Raw genomic sequence first — 14,716 nt, forward strand, 5'->3', positions numbered from 1 at the left:
AAGAAAGATTTATCTTTTGTTTGGGTTGGGTTTTTTTTCCATTTTTTTCCTTAAAAACATTAATTACAAGATGTGAGAAAATAAGTCATTAGAATAAGCCTTGCATGTATGTTCAAAAAAAGCAGTATTAAAGACCATCTCAGTGTTCAGAATGTTCATATTTAACTATATGCCTCTGAGAAGCTTCTGGGTTTTTTAAATGCATGCTAGAGTTTCTGCAGTCTTGAGAAAAAGATTATTAATGATATATTCTAAAGCACCAAATATTTAAGTCGCTTAGTTCAACAAAAAGTACCAAGTAAACAGCTTAATTTAGCTGAACTGCACAGTTTCTAGGCCAAAGGGAGCAATTAAAAAAAAACAAACCCACACCAAAAAACCCACAACAAAACCCACCCTGCAAGAAGCCAAATGACACAATCCCCACTGACTTCATTTGCTTTGTTCTCTTCTTCACTATGATTTAGATAATTCATACTTACATTATGCCTCTGTCTCACACAGGTATACACTGAAGTTACCTGATGCAAAAGACTCCATTTCTAAAAACCTTAGGTTGATACATTATGTTAGACAAATTGGAGAGACATACAAATCATCATTATCTGAATTTAATTATACCCTAGGAAAATACCGTGTCTGGTCCCCAAACCATCAACTAGTTTTCAAAAGGTGCAAAGTAGGACCTGAAATCTTGTGGAGATAAATACACATCTCCAGAGGAACAACTGCCTAAAGAGAACATACAAATAACAACAGGTTAAGCTTCTAATATCTAGCAGTTCTACACAACTTTAGACCCAGAAGCTTGGTCAACGAATTTGTGAGCTGTCTCTTTCCTGGGAAACACCGATTTTGCCCTTTGTTGAGGACAGGTTTGGTGCAAGGTAGAACAGAAAGGAAGGTGGGGGACGGGACAGTTTGAAGCTCTCTAGAGAGGGAACTCGGGATAACACTTAAAAGCATCAGAGCTGATGCTGTCAGTTAGGAAGAAAGCAACAAGAGATATTTACCTCTGCTGTACTGTTTGGGTTTTTTTTAAAAGAAATAAGTCTGTTTATTCAAAACAAATTTTACAAAACAATTGTCTTTCTGTGGTACAGAGCAAAGTTTAAGAATAAATACTGAACACTTTGTATAAAAATTAGTAATATCAAAGGGAAACTGATGCAAACCAAACAAATAGGTAAAAAAAATTTAGCATTAAATATGCTGTGCAACAATGTCAAACTCTTAATGAGGAGTGACCATTCAGGCTGATACAGTTTTATTTGTTGAAGTAAAACCTGACAGCCCTGCATTGGAGCACCGAGACTATTGTTAAAAAAGGTTCCAGATGAAAGTGTACAAATATTGTGTTTAGAACCAGAAAATAAGAAGTTTTCTAGTGTCTCCATTTTTTGAAAGGAGTGCCTTCATGCTTTTCTTTTTATTCAACAAGCAACTTCTTTTCACTGCAGCAAAAGAAAATGCATACTACAAACATCAAGACCCTTTTAAGATTAGGAAACAATCCAAACAAAACTCAAACCAACTGTAAAACAGAATATTTCAATGGTCAAAAGTGACTTTCAGATAATGGCAAACTACATTTAAGCAGCGTTTTAGATGTTAGCTAGTTTAGGCTACTTAAAGCTTAGTTTACTTTTGCTTGTATGAGTGAAAACAAATCCCAACACAGAGTTATGCTGCAAAAACTGTAGTCTTACTAGTACATTTTGGTTGCATACTGCATATGAAGACCCTCTTTCCCTACAGTGAACAGGGTGGCTTTTTCTAGCAGTGCAGTTTTGCTGTGCAGCTTTGTTGATTTAAATGGCTCAAAACAAGTCAGAAATCTGATGAAGCAGCTTTCCTTCAGTACAGAGTAATACTTCCTCTATATGTGCATTTATCTTCTCTGTAAGCAACAGGTCATATAGATCTAGGGTTGTCTTGTGGTTTTTTTCTTTTAGAAAATACGTATTCTCAGTACTATAATCAATGTTTAGGCAAGAACAGGAACTGGATTTGGTTTTTTCTGAAGTATAGCTGTTATATTCTTCAGTCATTTTGACACTGATAAATGATTTATTTGTCGGCTCTTTATATGCCAAACATTTGGAACCAGTTAGGATTCTTATTATCTTCCTTCTGGAAAATCCATTATAGAAAGTTACATATTTTATGTAGCTACCTATCATCCATCTGAACAGCTTAGAGAACAGTCAGCAAGCTCACTCCTGGATTCTGTCTACACTAAGAGCCACCACTGTCCATTCAAACCATAAAACCCGCAGCACAGCTCCAAGAGCAGTAGCAGTTAGTTAAACCAAGTTTACTACTCACAGCTTAAAACTAGCAAGTCCTGTACAGCTACCACAGGTTTTGCAGTTAGCAACTAAGATATCTGTCCTGAGAGTCTGTGGAAGCACCATTAGTGAGCTGTACAAGAAAGAACTGCAGACACCCTACAGCTCTGGTTCTCTGCAGTATCTCTGTGGCACCACAGTACAACTCGTAAGGGCTGGAGGTCGCACATCGCTTTGCTCTGGTTTGATTTACAATGCACAGGTGTTTTGTTCCTCTGCAGGTGATATTAACATCGAAATATATTCAAGGTACAGGGTTTTGTGGACACAAACAACCCTGAAATTTTAAAGACAATTTTGATGAAAAACATTTTAGTTATTTTGATTTGTGTACTGGGTTTCTGTGAATCACCATCTCCCTATCCCTTCAATGCGAAGTCAAAGTTTGTGCAGAAAATATCCTCCCTCTTTGCTAGTACCTGCTTAAAATTTTGCTTTTTTTAAGTCTTTAAAAGCTTCACATTAGCTCTAAGTAACATTCTTGGTGACTTTTGCTTGCTTTTAACCTTTAGAATCGTGAATATTGGAAAACAGAAGCATTCTTAAAAGAAAACTCATTTAGCTTATTTGCTTATTAAAGATTGGACTGTTTAAGTACACTGATTCAGTTTTCAGAAGGCAGAGAAATATTAGCCAAACCTGTTACATGAGTACTATTTGATTTTCATCACTTCAAGCTCTAAAGGGAGCTCCTTTTTTTACTTAAAACCACCAAGTCAGAGGGCATTCAAACACTTTCCCTGTTTCAAAGATTTAGGGAACTTAGCGAAAACGACTGTAGCAGGTCTTCACTTCTAGCACTCACTGTCAACTGTGCAGGTCCAGACTGACTTTCGATGAAGCACTGAAAAATGGTGAATATTTGTAATGAGTTTACACTGCCTTAAACTACTGCAATACTCTCATTCATCAAGTCAGAAGTTCCACTTTCCTCATGTTTTGAAAGGTCTATTCCATTTTGATATAACAGATTTTTGTTTTGCCACATGCCTTAGTTCACACAGCTTTAAAAAAAACCCTCAAGACTTACTGACAAGTTCAAAGTAACAAACGTTTTCAACAAGCATTTCAAAGTCTAGAAGTCTATTATAGTTCATTTATAATCCAGACTTGCATCCCTTGAAGAGTGTAAAAAAACAGGCTGCAATGTAAAAAGTTGCAACAGGAGAGCTATTCCAATAAGTTTCTGAACAAAATCTGGGACCATCTTCTTCCTCTCCCCCTGCCCACCCCAAATATTCACATGTAAATTTTACCTCTTTCCATGTTTACATATATTTTGAATAAACACCTAAAAAGTTGTTGCTCTGTTTTGGCTCAGTGGATCTTCTGTGCAGATATTCAAGTATTAAGAAAATGCAGCTGAACAAGGATATGTGTCCTCATAGTACAGTTTACAGAGAAGCACAATATTGACTAGTCTGCAGTATATTCTACCCCATATCCCTGAAGAAATCTTTTTAACTTTGGGATCTGTAGCCTGCTTCCAGAGCTGGCGAAGATCATCTACGTGTCCGTGAGATGTCATCATCTTGTTATAAATGCAGGGATGATATGGAGCCTTTCCTTCCCCAGAAAAAAATACATGATATTGTGGTACAATTCCCATTTTATTGGCACAGAGACCCATGAAAACATCATCTATATAAAGACTTGTATTGAGAGTCAGTGAAGCCTCATAGACTTTAGCTGCTACATCATTTGATATTACATATGCAGCTCCTGCTGTGTAGTCAGGGTAAGAGGGCCACTGGTACATTTCATATGGAACATAGTATTTGCTACTCTTGTCTCTTACGGGAGGGGATCCACGATGGACACGACCAATCCAGAGATCTTGAACACCCATTTGTGTTAGACTTTGGAGATAAGCAACAAGATTTGGCATATGGATAAATATATCATCATCTGCAGACATAATGAACCTGGCATGATGACAGTAGGCATTCACCCAGCTAAACTGCAAAAGCAATTTTAGAGTAAGATTGTGAAAAGTATCCAAGAAGTCTTGCTGAATCAAATCATGGTATTTCTGGTCTTCAAGCTCAAGTTCCCTTTGCTGCCATGTTTTCTGCAGATGGTCTGTTGGTCGTCCTAAAGCAAAAAGAGTTTTAATGTTGGCATTAAGTTGAGAACGAACATACTTCTCATTACCCCAAGTTTGTCTAATTGCATCCCTCCGATGACGGTTTTCAGGAGAAGTCTTCACAAACAATAGGAGAAGGACATCCTGCTGCTGACATTTCTCTCTGTGGTTGATCAAATATTGGTAGCTTGATACTCTGTCCAGGTTATCCCTGCTGATAGACAGGCTGTCATTCACAAAATGGTAGCTATTTATGAGGTATCTGTATGAATAGGACTTCATATGGCTCACAATGTGATTATCAAATGGTCCCCAAAAAATCATGAGACACAGTATGAAGCAAGTGGCAAATATTTGCAAAAAATGGCATTTTCTGACTCTTCTGGGACTAACAAACATTCTGATGCAGTTTTTATAATCCTTATTCTTGTTCAGGATCAGTGTTTTTCAAGTGCCTTTGTTTTTGTTTAAGAGCACAGTGTCACCCCTTCAAGATAAGTGTCCCTTGTAAGGCATGATGTCTTTCACTCAGTATCCTTTTGAAGCCAGCTTTGTTCACAGACTTCATAAGTCATCTTTCTCAAAAAACATTTTTCTTTGATTGAAGGAACACAGGCAGTTTTGAAAGATGAGACTTGCAGATGAGTATTTTCCCTTTGGGGCATCTTGAAACAAACACTGCAGTTCTAATCGGATCTTCTCATGTGTTTCCCTCCTTCATGAAGATTCATGCCAATTCTAAGTGGGGGAGAGGAGAAAGGTTTTAGTGAGCTGTTATTAACACACTTGTGATTAGGTTTGGTCATGGAAATGGCTGACTACTCAGACATGCCCCATCAACAGCCACACACACCCACACCCCCTCCCAGCCCCCAAAAGAAAAAAGTAACCTGACTGGCAGCAAGTCAGAGGTGATCAGTGGCCCAGAGCAAGCTTGTGGAGGCCAGGGAAGGAGGAACATGACACAGAAACCTCTTTCTTAGAAATGCCCACCGCTGTTAACCGACAACTGGCATTTTATTTAAACTATAAGCTCGGAGAGAGAGGCAGCCTACAAATGTCCCGGGTTACAAATTGTCTTTGGGCAGTCGGTCTGCTAAAGACACAGACCAGGCAGAGCCCCGAGACGGCTCCCGGGGGAGAGAGTGCTGGGTGAGCGCTCCGGCCGGAGCCCTGGCAGCCCTCGGTGTCCCTCACCGCCGTCTCCCGCCCCCCCCTGCCATGCCGTCCCCTTGCCCGCAGAGCTCCATCCCCCCCAGCCTCATCCAGCACCTTCCCCAGCGGAGCCCCAGGACGGCCCCGCTGCTCTGCCCCGACCCGCTGGAGGGGAGCGGCCGCTGGACTCAACAGCTGCGGGGCTCGAGAAGCGCCACGAGGTCAAACGTGCCCGGATCGGCCGGTACCGAACGGCCCAGACCCCGCTCGGGACCGCCCTTAACCCGCGGTGCAGGCAGCTGGTCACCCGAGCTACGGTTAAGGGGCGGGCTGACAGAGAGACGGCCTGCACCCCTGTCACAAGTACAGCTCTCGGGACCAGACAGCTCACACTTCAGGGCTACTGTCTCTGCTACCAACTAAGGTTTAGTGAAGAACCCAAAGCACATCTCATCCTGCAGTTTAAAATCCAGTTCTTGTTGCCAGAGTTGTCTCTTCTATGTAATAGACAAGAACAGCCTGAAGTTGCAACTACTTGTTCATGCCACAAAAAACCGACTATTAAGAGCTTTGTCAAGCAAGAAGTGTAGGACTAGCACCGTAAGGAATGACACCCCACAAGCTAAGCACTTGTGGCATAGAAATAACTCCTGAAGCAAGAGAACACAAGCTATCATTAGAAGTTCTGTGCAACGCAAATGTTCTGAGAATGTTTTACTCATCTCAAGTCTTGCAACTAGATAACAATGAGAACACAACAAAGTATAGAAATAAGAAAACTTGGAGCAGTTTTGTGGTGCTCCACGAAGGGAACTGGCTCCTCAAAATGGAAACCGTGCACTGGTGTATCCGAGGATTGCAGATTGTAATGCATAACAGAAAAGCTGTATGGGCAGTTTGGTGAATAAAAGTCAGTCAGCGCTTTTTATAGTATCAGTTTAAACCCTTTTTATTTTGGAAACATGAAGTTAAACAATGCACCTCAGAGTTATGAACTCAGCAACTTTACAATAGAATACTATTGTAAAGCTTACTCTTGTTTCACAGATGCAGACAAGCTGGAGTGTTACAGAAATCCAAACATTTGGTAGTGTTTTTTGGAGGAGTTGGTCTGAAGATACCAAGTAGTCAGGCTGCCCACTGCCATCATGATAAGCTTAAAAGCAGAGGACTGAAAGTTATCTATTTAACCACCTGAAGCAAAGTTTACCCTGGTAAACACGGGCCTCCTCATCACCAAATACAACTTCTTTAGATTACACCTGGATAAGAAGTTTTGGCAACAGTCTGCAATTGCCCATGTCATAGGGTAAAAGGAGACAACAATCAACACTACAAAAACAAAGGACAAGGTCACTGAAATCTAGCAGTGCAACTAATCTACATGACAGTTTTTCCCACTAGGAAAAAATAAAAGTCCTCAGAAAAAAACCAAAACACCACCAACACCCAAACCAAACCCACAAACCAACCAAAAAATCCACCACAAAACACAGAAGTCATCATGGACACAGCTTTAAATATGGAGCAGATAGCAGGGGACAAGAGAGATGCATAGACTCAATTTTCTGCTACCTAGCACCCCCCTCCCGAAGTCAGGGATGCTGGAACAAGAGCTTAAGCTTTTCCTTGCAGAAAAAACAAGCCATTAAATTAACTGAGTAAGGGCTGGAACAGTCTGGTCTGTCATTTCCTTGATCTAGTTCAGGGGAATTAAATCAGCCATTAGTAGACACAAGCTGTTCAGAATCCTCCTCAGAAATACACCTCTCAGGTAAAACTTAAAAATGTGACTATAGATGAACAACATCATCATCATCGAACAACACTGATGAAATTTATGGAGACCTAAACCCACTTGCCCACCTCTCTCCAAAAAAAGTCTGGAGACTTGCACTGAAGGTACTAATACACAAATAGAGACTCTTGGACTGTCAGAACTTTTTACACCCCATTTAAAACACCCATCCTTTGGGCTTAGTCATGTTCTCCTTCCCTTAACAGGAAGTTAAGGAAAGCAGGTTGAGTCACCACAGGAGCTATCTGCTGCCATGTGAATCTCATAATTCTGAGAAAAGAAAACAATCCAACACACCAATGTGTTCTCCCTAGCAAGAGGAAACACCATGGAACAGAGATAAAACCATGCTTAACAGTCATTTTTCTGACCATAATTAAGGTGTTTTGCCTCTTGATGTGCATTTTCTTACTTGTGGCTTGAAAGCTGTTAGATTCACTCTGAGACTGGAGAAAGACTGGGAGAATCAACCAAACACACTTCCTCCAACCACCTTCCTTTCCAGCAGATTTCAGATTCATAACTCCATGTGGTCTTCCTCCTGTTGCAAGTACTGGAAGCTTCTGTCATTCTGCAGCAATCCTGCCTTTCTTAAAGGAGCTTTAACTTTTCAGTATTACCACAAGTATGACTCATTGAATGTAGCAGCTGTTCTGTTCTGTATTTTGCATTCAGAATATATTCTGGTATGAAAGTGGAGCTAGCATGGGTTGTCTTTCAAACTCAATAGTTCATAGAGTGACCACTATGGAAAAGAAGATCCTTAGGCAGCTACTTTAAATATCCACAGAAGTCAATATTTGAAAAAAAAAGTCAGTATGAAGTTTATTACAGGATAGAACAGTTTTGGGAAGTCTGCTGAGGAGTGGCAGACAAGAGAGATCCTAAAGAAACACAAAGACACCCAAGACATGAAACACCAGAGACACAGACCCTTGCAGGAAGAACCATGAAGAGACAACATTCACACTTGAACATGGTGATTTTTTCCCAACTATTACTATCCTGATAAAAACCTAAACCCAAGAGAAACCAACTAAGACTGCCCAGAGAGAACATCTCATTTTTCTACTGGCTACAAACTTTGTCATGTGGTACCAGACGCAGGCTGGTCTTCAATACACCACATCCCTGCACAAGGTGTGTTTTAGGACAAAGATCATAATGTATAGTTATTTTTCACTCTTTCCACCTAGGACAGAAGATAAGTTTAGATCACAAGTGGCTTTGCCAGACAACAGGATATAACAGGAAGCACTATTTTAAATAGAAACATTTTTTACAATTTGTAGCAACTGTTACTTTAACATCCACAGCTCTTGGATAAAGTGCAGAAGACCTACAAGAAAGATTGTAGAGCTGAAACATTACCTAGTTTCAAACACAAGTCATCTGAAGAGCTGCTGATCATTATGTCCATGTCTTTTGGCTGTGCCAAAAAGCCAGTTGAAGGGTGCAGTTCTATGCAATGGTTGAGTTCAATCAAAAGCCACTGCTGCCAAGTGGGGACAGCCTCACACTCGCTCTTCCCCCAGTCCTCACCACACCAGCCTTCGACAGCTCTGGAGTTTCTATAGTTGTTCAACAAGCCAAATTCAGCTTCTCCAACCTCTTCTCCTCAAAAGACAGCTGGCTGAAACCCTGAAGAAGTATCAGAAAGTGGCTGAGGTCAAGCTGTGCCTAACCTAAGTGCGCAACAGGATTCAAGAGTTTCCTTTGTAGAACCAGATGTAACACACATTGTTTCTAAAGCTTTCAGTCTTTTCAAATCTAAAGCTCTGTCACTACAGAAAACTTGAAGCCCTAGGACAGGCTTTTGCTCTAAAGTCAGGATAGTCCTGTCACATGAGCTACTCCATATAAGCTTGTTTGACAGTGGAGTGTTAGAAGGCACATCATAGAGGTGCTCCATCCTGCTTCAGGTGGGCTTCATCCCGACATCAGATGACACAGGGACACCAATTCTACAGTGCTAAAGGAATGTGCCCAGCCACAGAGGTGACAGAAGCAGACATGCTGCAGTTAAATCTGCATGGGCCAAGATTAGCATTGCCTGGATGTAAATTTAGACAGATTTGTTAAGCCTAGTGTAAGGATGAGACAATCCTGAAAAGAGTGAGTTAGATTTTCTTGAAGCTTTCAAAATCTGTTCAGAAAGAGGCTGCAGGTTTCAAAGAACACATGTTTAGGTATGTTTTAGACTTTTGTTTGTTAAGTATAATTTAAGACTTTTTTTTCCACGTTTGGAGCAATTTAAACAGTTATAATTCCTGTGAAACTGAACTCTTCCATCTGCAGCATTTTTGATTTATGTATTGCTTACACCCAAAGACCAAAGGAAATCTAGTCAAGTTCGCACATCAAATAAGCCATCAAAACACAAGCTTATCGAGATTTTCCATTCCAACTGTTAAGAAAGTATGTGTCTAAGTTAATGGGAGCAAGGCCTGAGTGGAGTTTGCTGCTTACAGCTTTAGCTACAAAATTATGTAACCCAGGTTGCTCTGATCATTTTTCCTTTGCTGACATGTCTTCACAAGTCATGTTATCTGTCATCTCTACCCTGGCCTATGTCCCCCTTGTTCACTTCCCAATATTTGAAAAACTTCTTACACATCTTAAGAAGTTGCTTTGAAACTAATCTTCAAGTTCTTTTATATGAGTTGTGTCACAAGAGAAAACAGAATGGAAACACTGAGCAAGTTACACCCTGACACTTCTAGGACTTCCTGTCATAGTGACAGAAGGTCACTTTTAGGAAAAAAAGATGCAGTAAGGTACTTAGCTAAGTCTGTCTTCTTACACGGTTTGCAAGCACCAAGATGAAAAGAAATCATGAACAACTTGCAACGAAAATATTTTAAAGTAATGTCAAAACTTTCACTATTACACCTTGTTCTGTTCTGTACAAACTGTTGAGAAATGGAAGCCAAGTTCTGTAGGAAAACATGGTCACAATGGCAACGGGATTTGGAAAAAGAACATGATACAAAGATCTATGAAAAATTTACAGTCAGGTCATGGATGTTGAATCAATAAGAAATATAATGCCGGGATGACTGACAGTAGCTTTTCAGACTTTGTTTCAAGAACATATAACCCATCTTCTTTAATAATCTCCTTTGCCTGCAATCTCTTTAGTTTGCCTGGAACTTCTACTCAGACAATGGTTTCCTAGGATGGGAAATCAGCATTCTTAGATGCTCTTTGTGCATGCATTGAGGACTTCTCAGCCTGAACAGACACATGATTTTCTATGAAAGTGAACATCCAACACTTTCCAAAACATGAACTGTTTAAATGATTCCGAAGTTGCTCAGTCAAGAGCAATCCCTTATTAAAAAAATGGGCATTCAACATCCAGGGGAGTTTTGTATCACAAATAACTACAACAACACCCAGAAAAATGAGCCATTGAATGCTGTGCCCACTTGCTGATTCTCACTGATGTGTAAAACTTGCAAGTGCTGAGCAATCTCTGAAGTCTTGGTTGGCAGAGAAATCAAAAGGATGGCAAAGCTTTAGATGACTAAAGCAGTTCAACTCCTTCAGGGCTGGAAGCAGAAACAGGTTGTAAATGCTTAGCACTGCCAGAAGGCAGCTAAATGCCAGTAGAGATTTAGTTTCTACAGAGGTTTTGCACTTATTGTAACTATTGGGTAGAAAGGAAGAGAGTGGTTTCTTCAATTTCCCTTAAAATGAGCTGCAAGCTTCCCAGCTGCTACAAGCCAATCTAAATGGAGACATCTGCCAGAATGGACAGACTTGCCTTCATGAAGATCAGTTGCCCCAAACAGCCACTGTGGAGATGGTAGGAGAGGAGCATCTTTCAAACACCAGTCTACATTTAGACTGCAATTCTCAGTTGGTTTAACCTGCTATATCCACTGCAGACTCTTCCCCATACAAGCTAGAAGGAAGAATGGTGTTTTCCTGAATGGAAGTCTCCAAAATATGAGTCATTTCGTTCAAGTAATTTTGCATAAAACACACAAGCACCAACATGAAATTCTCTGCTTTATGTGAAGCAGATTGAGTGAAAAGAGCCCGATCTTTGTACTGACTGTAAGGATAATATTCAGAAGTTTCGGTCTAGCAATGACATGATTGACCCCACAGGCCTCATTTTCTGAGAAAAGGGATTAAGTTAAGCACTTCCACATAGACAAGTCAGAGCTCTTAAGACACAGCTTAAAAGGCTGTAATGGCACCTATTTCACAACCCACTGCATCTGTTTTGGCAGCAATGAGTTCTAATGCTACACTGAGAAGCAGTCTGCATTTATGTAAATTCACTTTTACAGTGCCAGTGTTTAAAGATGGGTCAGACTGGCACACATTCCTTTCTACTCCCATGTACTAAGGCAGAAAAAGGCAGTAAAGGGGCAGAGCACATTAACTGCATTTGTTAATGTTACCCTGTCAGGTATAACCTCTGCAAAGTCATCTCCCTCCCCCTTTTATAGTAGATCATTTCTGTTCATATTTGGAATCTTATCTGGAAGCTTGTGTACAAGTGTTTTAATGAATTTTCTACTGACTATATTTCACTTAATCTCAGAATATTATCAACACACCTTGCCTGCAAAAGTGGGCAAAAAGAGGCATGACAAAGGGCTCACTTGCCACTGCTTTCTATCCCACATTACTGTATCCATCTCTTTACAGAAAAGTGTATTTCAGACAACCTTGCAAGAAGGATATCCCATTACACATGGCAAGCTTTGAACTGAACATTGAAGAAAACTGTTTTCCCCATCCTAGATTAAGCAATTGTGAAATATCAAGCAGTTAAGGATCCAGTGCAAGGCTCAGCACTGGAAGACAAGAAAATGCAAATTCCCTAGTTACGCATTAATACCGAATCCCTGTTTCATAACATGTTCTAATTGAAGAGCTACAACATCATAGCCTCACCTAATCAGTAATTCTTTCTGCTGCCTGTTTTAAGATATTTATTTTCAGCTAGATCTAGAGATGTTATTTCCTGCCTATTTTCCCCTCAAACCTAAGGTGATTTCTGTTCCAATCTGCAGGCCATACCTGAAGATCAAGCTGAACAACTATCTGAAGCAGACTTTTTCCATGCTAACTGCCAAAGTAAAAGACGAAGTCAAATTTCAGACTGACACAACTAATTGTAAGACTAGTTCAAGCTGCCTTTCCATGGGGCCTCACTTAGAAACTTTTCTTTTGCCTAGTACTTTAAAAAAATGCAGTGAGTTACAAAGTGTATGAAGGACACACTTAAACAGAAGACTAACACCATTGTACCTCATCTACTCCCCAGTCTATCCATCTTCTTTGAGAATACTCTAGCTTATAACCCAAACTCAGCATCAAACTCCAAATGGATGTCCCATATTGCAGTCAGAGTTTGCAGTCAAAATTTGGATGTTACATGAGTCACTAGCATGTGAGCAGTAAGGCAGGAACACAAACAAATAAGAATTTGTAAGTTCAATTTGCAGACTAGGATACAGGGTGTTTTCATGCCAAAGGATTGTGCTTTTTTTCCTTTCAGTTTGACCAATGATAATAAAACATGTTGGAATCATAAAAGTCAAAATACAGTTTAATTTACAGGGTACAGGAACTGGTGGGGTTTTTTTTAAGTGTTCTATTAGACAAGTTTTCTCCTTTCCAGATATAAGTTAGCACAGATCAGATATATGTGACCTCTTGAATCCACATAGCAGAATATCATCCCATCTAGACTTCCCAGTTCAGTTCAGCTGCATAAACTTGCCTGTCTTTCTTAAGCATGGCTTATTAACCTTAGCCAAGTATCACGCTGACTTACCATCCAGACACCATTTATGCCCTATACATAGCTGAGCGTGACAGAAGTCCTGGATCACCCTTCTCTGCATCAAATCTTTTCCTCCAGGAGTTTCTGTTCCCAAATCTACAAGTAGAGTCCCGGGAGACAAAAACAACATACACAAGAGTTTGAGGAAGCTGGGCTGCAGAACACTAGTTCTGGTTCCCATCCCATCAGTCAGAACCATCACCACTTCAGCTAAAAACTCTTCCATCTTGATGACTCAGGTCACACAGTCAGGAACACAGCCTGATTTTCAGTTCTTTACACACACTGTAGAAATTAAGGAGGAAATCATGTCCCAGTCCTATGCATAGGGATACTAGACAGTAAAGACTGATGTTCTCAGTTGTTGGGGAAGTATTCAGGTCTTTAGTTTCAAGGCCATGCTTTCCACACCACATGTACAGACCCAGCAAGCACAAGGTCTAATGCTACACTAATGCACAGAGCTGTACTTCAAGCAAAGCACACACACAAAGGTCTCCTAGTAATTTAAGACAGTCCTCTTAAAGCAACTGTAGGATCAGCCTAGAAAAGAAGCTGCTCTGTGGAGAAAAATAATACTTCTATCCATATCTAAGGAAGCATGTGTATGTATAATTAATTTTGAAGGTGAGCTTTCTGATGAGTGAACAATCATGAGGAAGAGGACCTCTTGAAGATGACCCCTAATGGCTCACCCCTCCCACAAATGTAGTGGAGCTGCCATTACCACAACACTTCAAAGGCCTCCTCTTGAGATCACCAAGAGCAAATATTGCTTAAGCCACTTCATCTTTCCATACACCCACAGATGTACATGCACTTAGGAACTGACAGTCACTGCACACTGTTCCCTTGGCCCTGAACAGAATCAGGCCTTGTTCATTCTCACACCCTCCTGTTCTCTGCTGTGCAGAGCTGCCAGTAACTCTTAAGCTAAAGAAGAGAAATGCTGTATTCTGCTTGAGGCTGGGGAAAGAGGGGAATTGTTAAATGACCCTATCTGCTTCTTGGAGATAACCCCATCCAGTGGGTTGTCTTCTTTTATTAATAGGAGAGGCATCTATTCAAATCAAGCAAGCAGCCTATCAGACCATGCACTCACTTCTTGTTTAGCATTTGTACTTTGGTTATTTTCTTAAGAGATTAATTACATTTGGGGTGGTTCAGCAATAATTTGCTAAAACTGTTTCAACACATGCAAATTCTGCATAAACATGAAGTCTGTATATACAATATACACACACACACGTTTTCTATAAAAGCATGAAGTACTAGTCATTCAAGATATACCAACAGAAGTTAAAGAACTGAAATTTTTTAATGACTTTAAATTAAAGTTACATAAATGGCACCTTGAATTCAATTAAAGAGTCACCCTAACTTTAAGCAAATCATTATCTAGAAATAGCAACACATCAGACTGTCCATTTCTCCTAACTTCCAACCCGCAATTCTGAAAGCATTCACACAGCCTTCACTGGCATAAGAAAGCCCAATTAGTGTTAACTTTTAAA

The 14,716-nt window shown here is 40.2% G+C and overlaps 2 protein-coding genes across 14 annotated transcripts in view; one reads left to right on the forward strand and one right to left on the reverse strand.

Moving 5' to 3' along the window:
* The window catches only part of MCF2L2 (MCF.2 cell line derived transforming sequence-like 2), a 158,079-nt gene that overhangs the window by 77,044 nt on the left and 66,319 nt on the right, over positions 1–14,716 (forward strand). The window lies entirely within an intron of this gene.
* B3GNT5 (UDP-GlcNAc:betaGal beta-1,3-N-acetylglucosaminyltransferase 5) lies at positions 1,022–5,793 on the reverse strand. Of its 2 annotated transcripts, XR_005562277.1 has the most exons (3): positions 5,710–5,793; positions 3,608–5,175; positions 1,022–3,195 (listed from the first exon to the last, which is right to left on the reverse strand). XR_005562277.1 is itself a non-coding variant. In XM_027710975.2 (2 exons), the coding sequence occupies exon 2, from the start codon at positions 4,834–4,836 to the stop codon at positions 3,700–3,702; it is 1,137 nt and encodes a 378-aa protein (XP_027566776.2). In that variant the 5' UTR covers positions 4,837–5,175; positions 5,710–5,793; the 3' UTR covers positions 1,022–3,699. The 2 variants fall into 2 exon arrangements, 1 of the variants encoding a protein (XP_027566776.2); XM_027710975.2 differs by having other exon boundaries at positions 1,022–5,175.

This window comes from Pipra filicauda, unplaced genomic scaffold (genome assembly GCF_003945595.2).
Source record: "Pipra filicauda isolate LSUMZ 115617 unplaced genomic scaffold, ASM394559v2 scaffold98_size3848907_pilon, whole genome shotgun sequence".
Taxonomy (NCBI): domain Eukaryota; kingdom Metazoa; phylum Chordata; class Aves; order Passeriformes; family Pipridae; genus Pipra; species Pipra filicauda.

Bases quoted from the DNA above. Each gene is read 5' to 3' on its own strand.
- B3GNT5 (XM_027710975.2), bottom strand. From the start codon at position 4,836: ATGTTTGTTAGTCCCAGAAGAGTCAGAAAATGCCATTTTTTGCAAATA.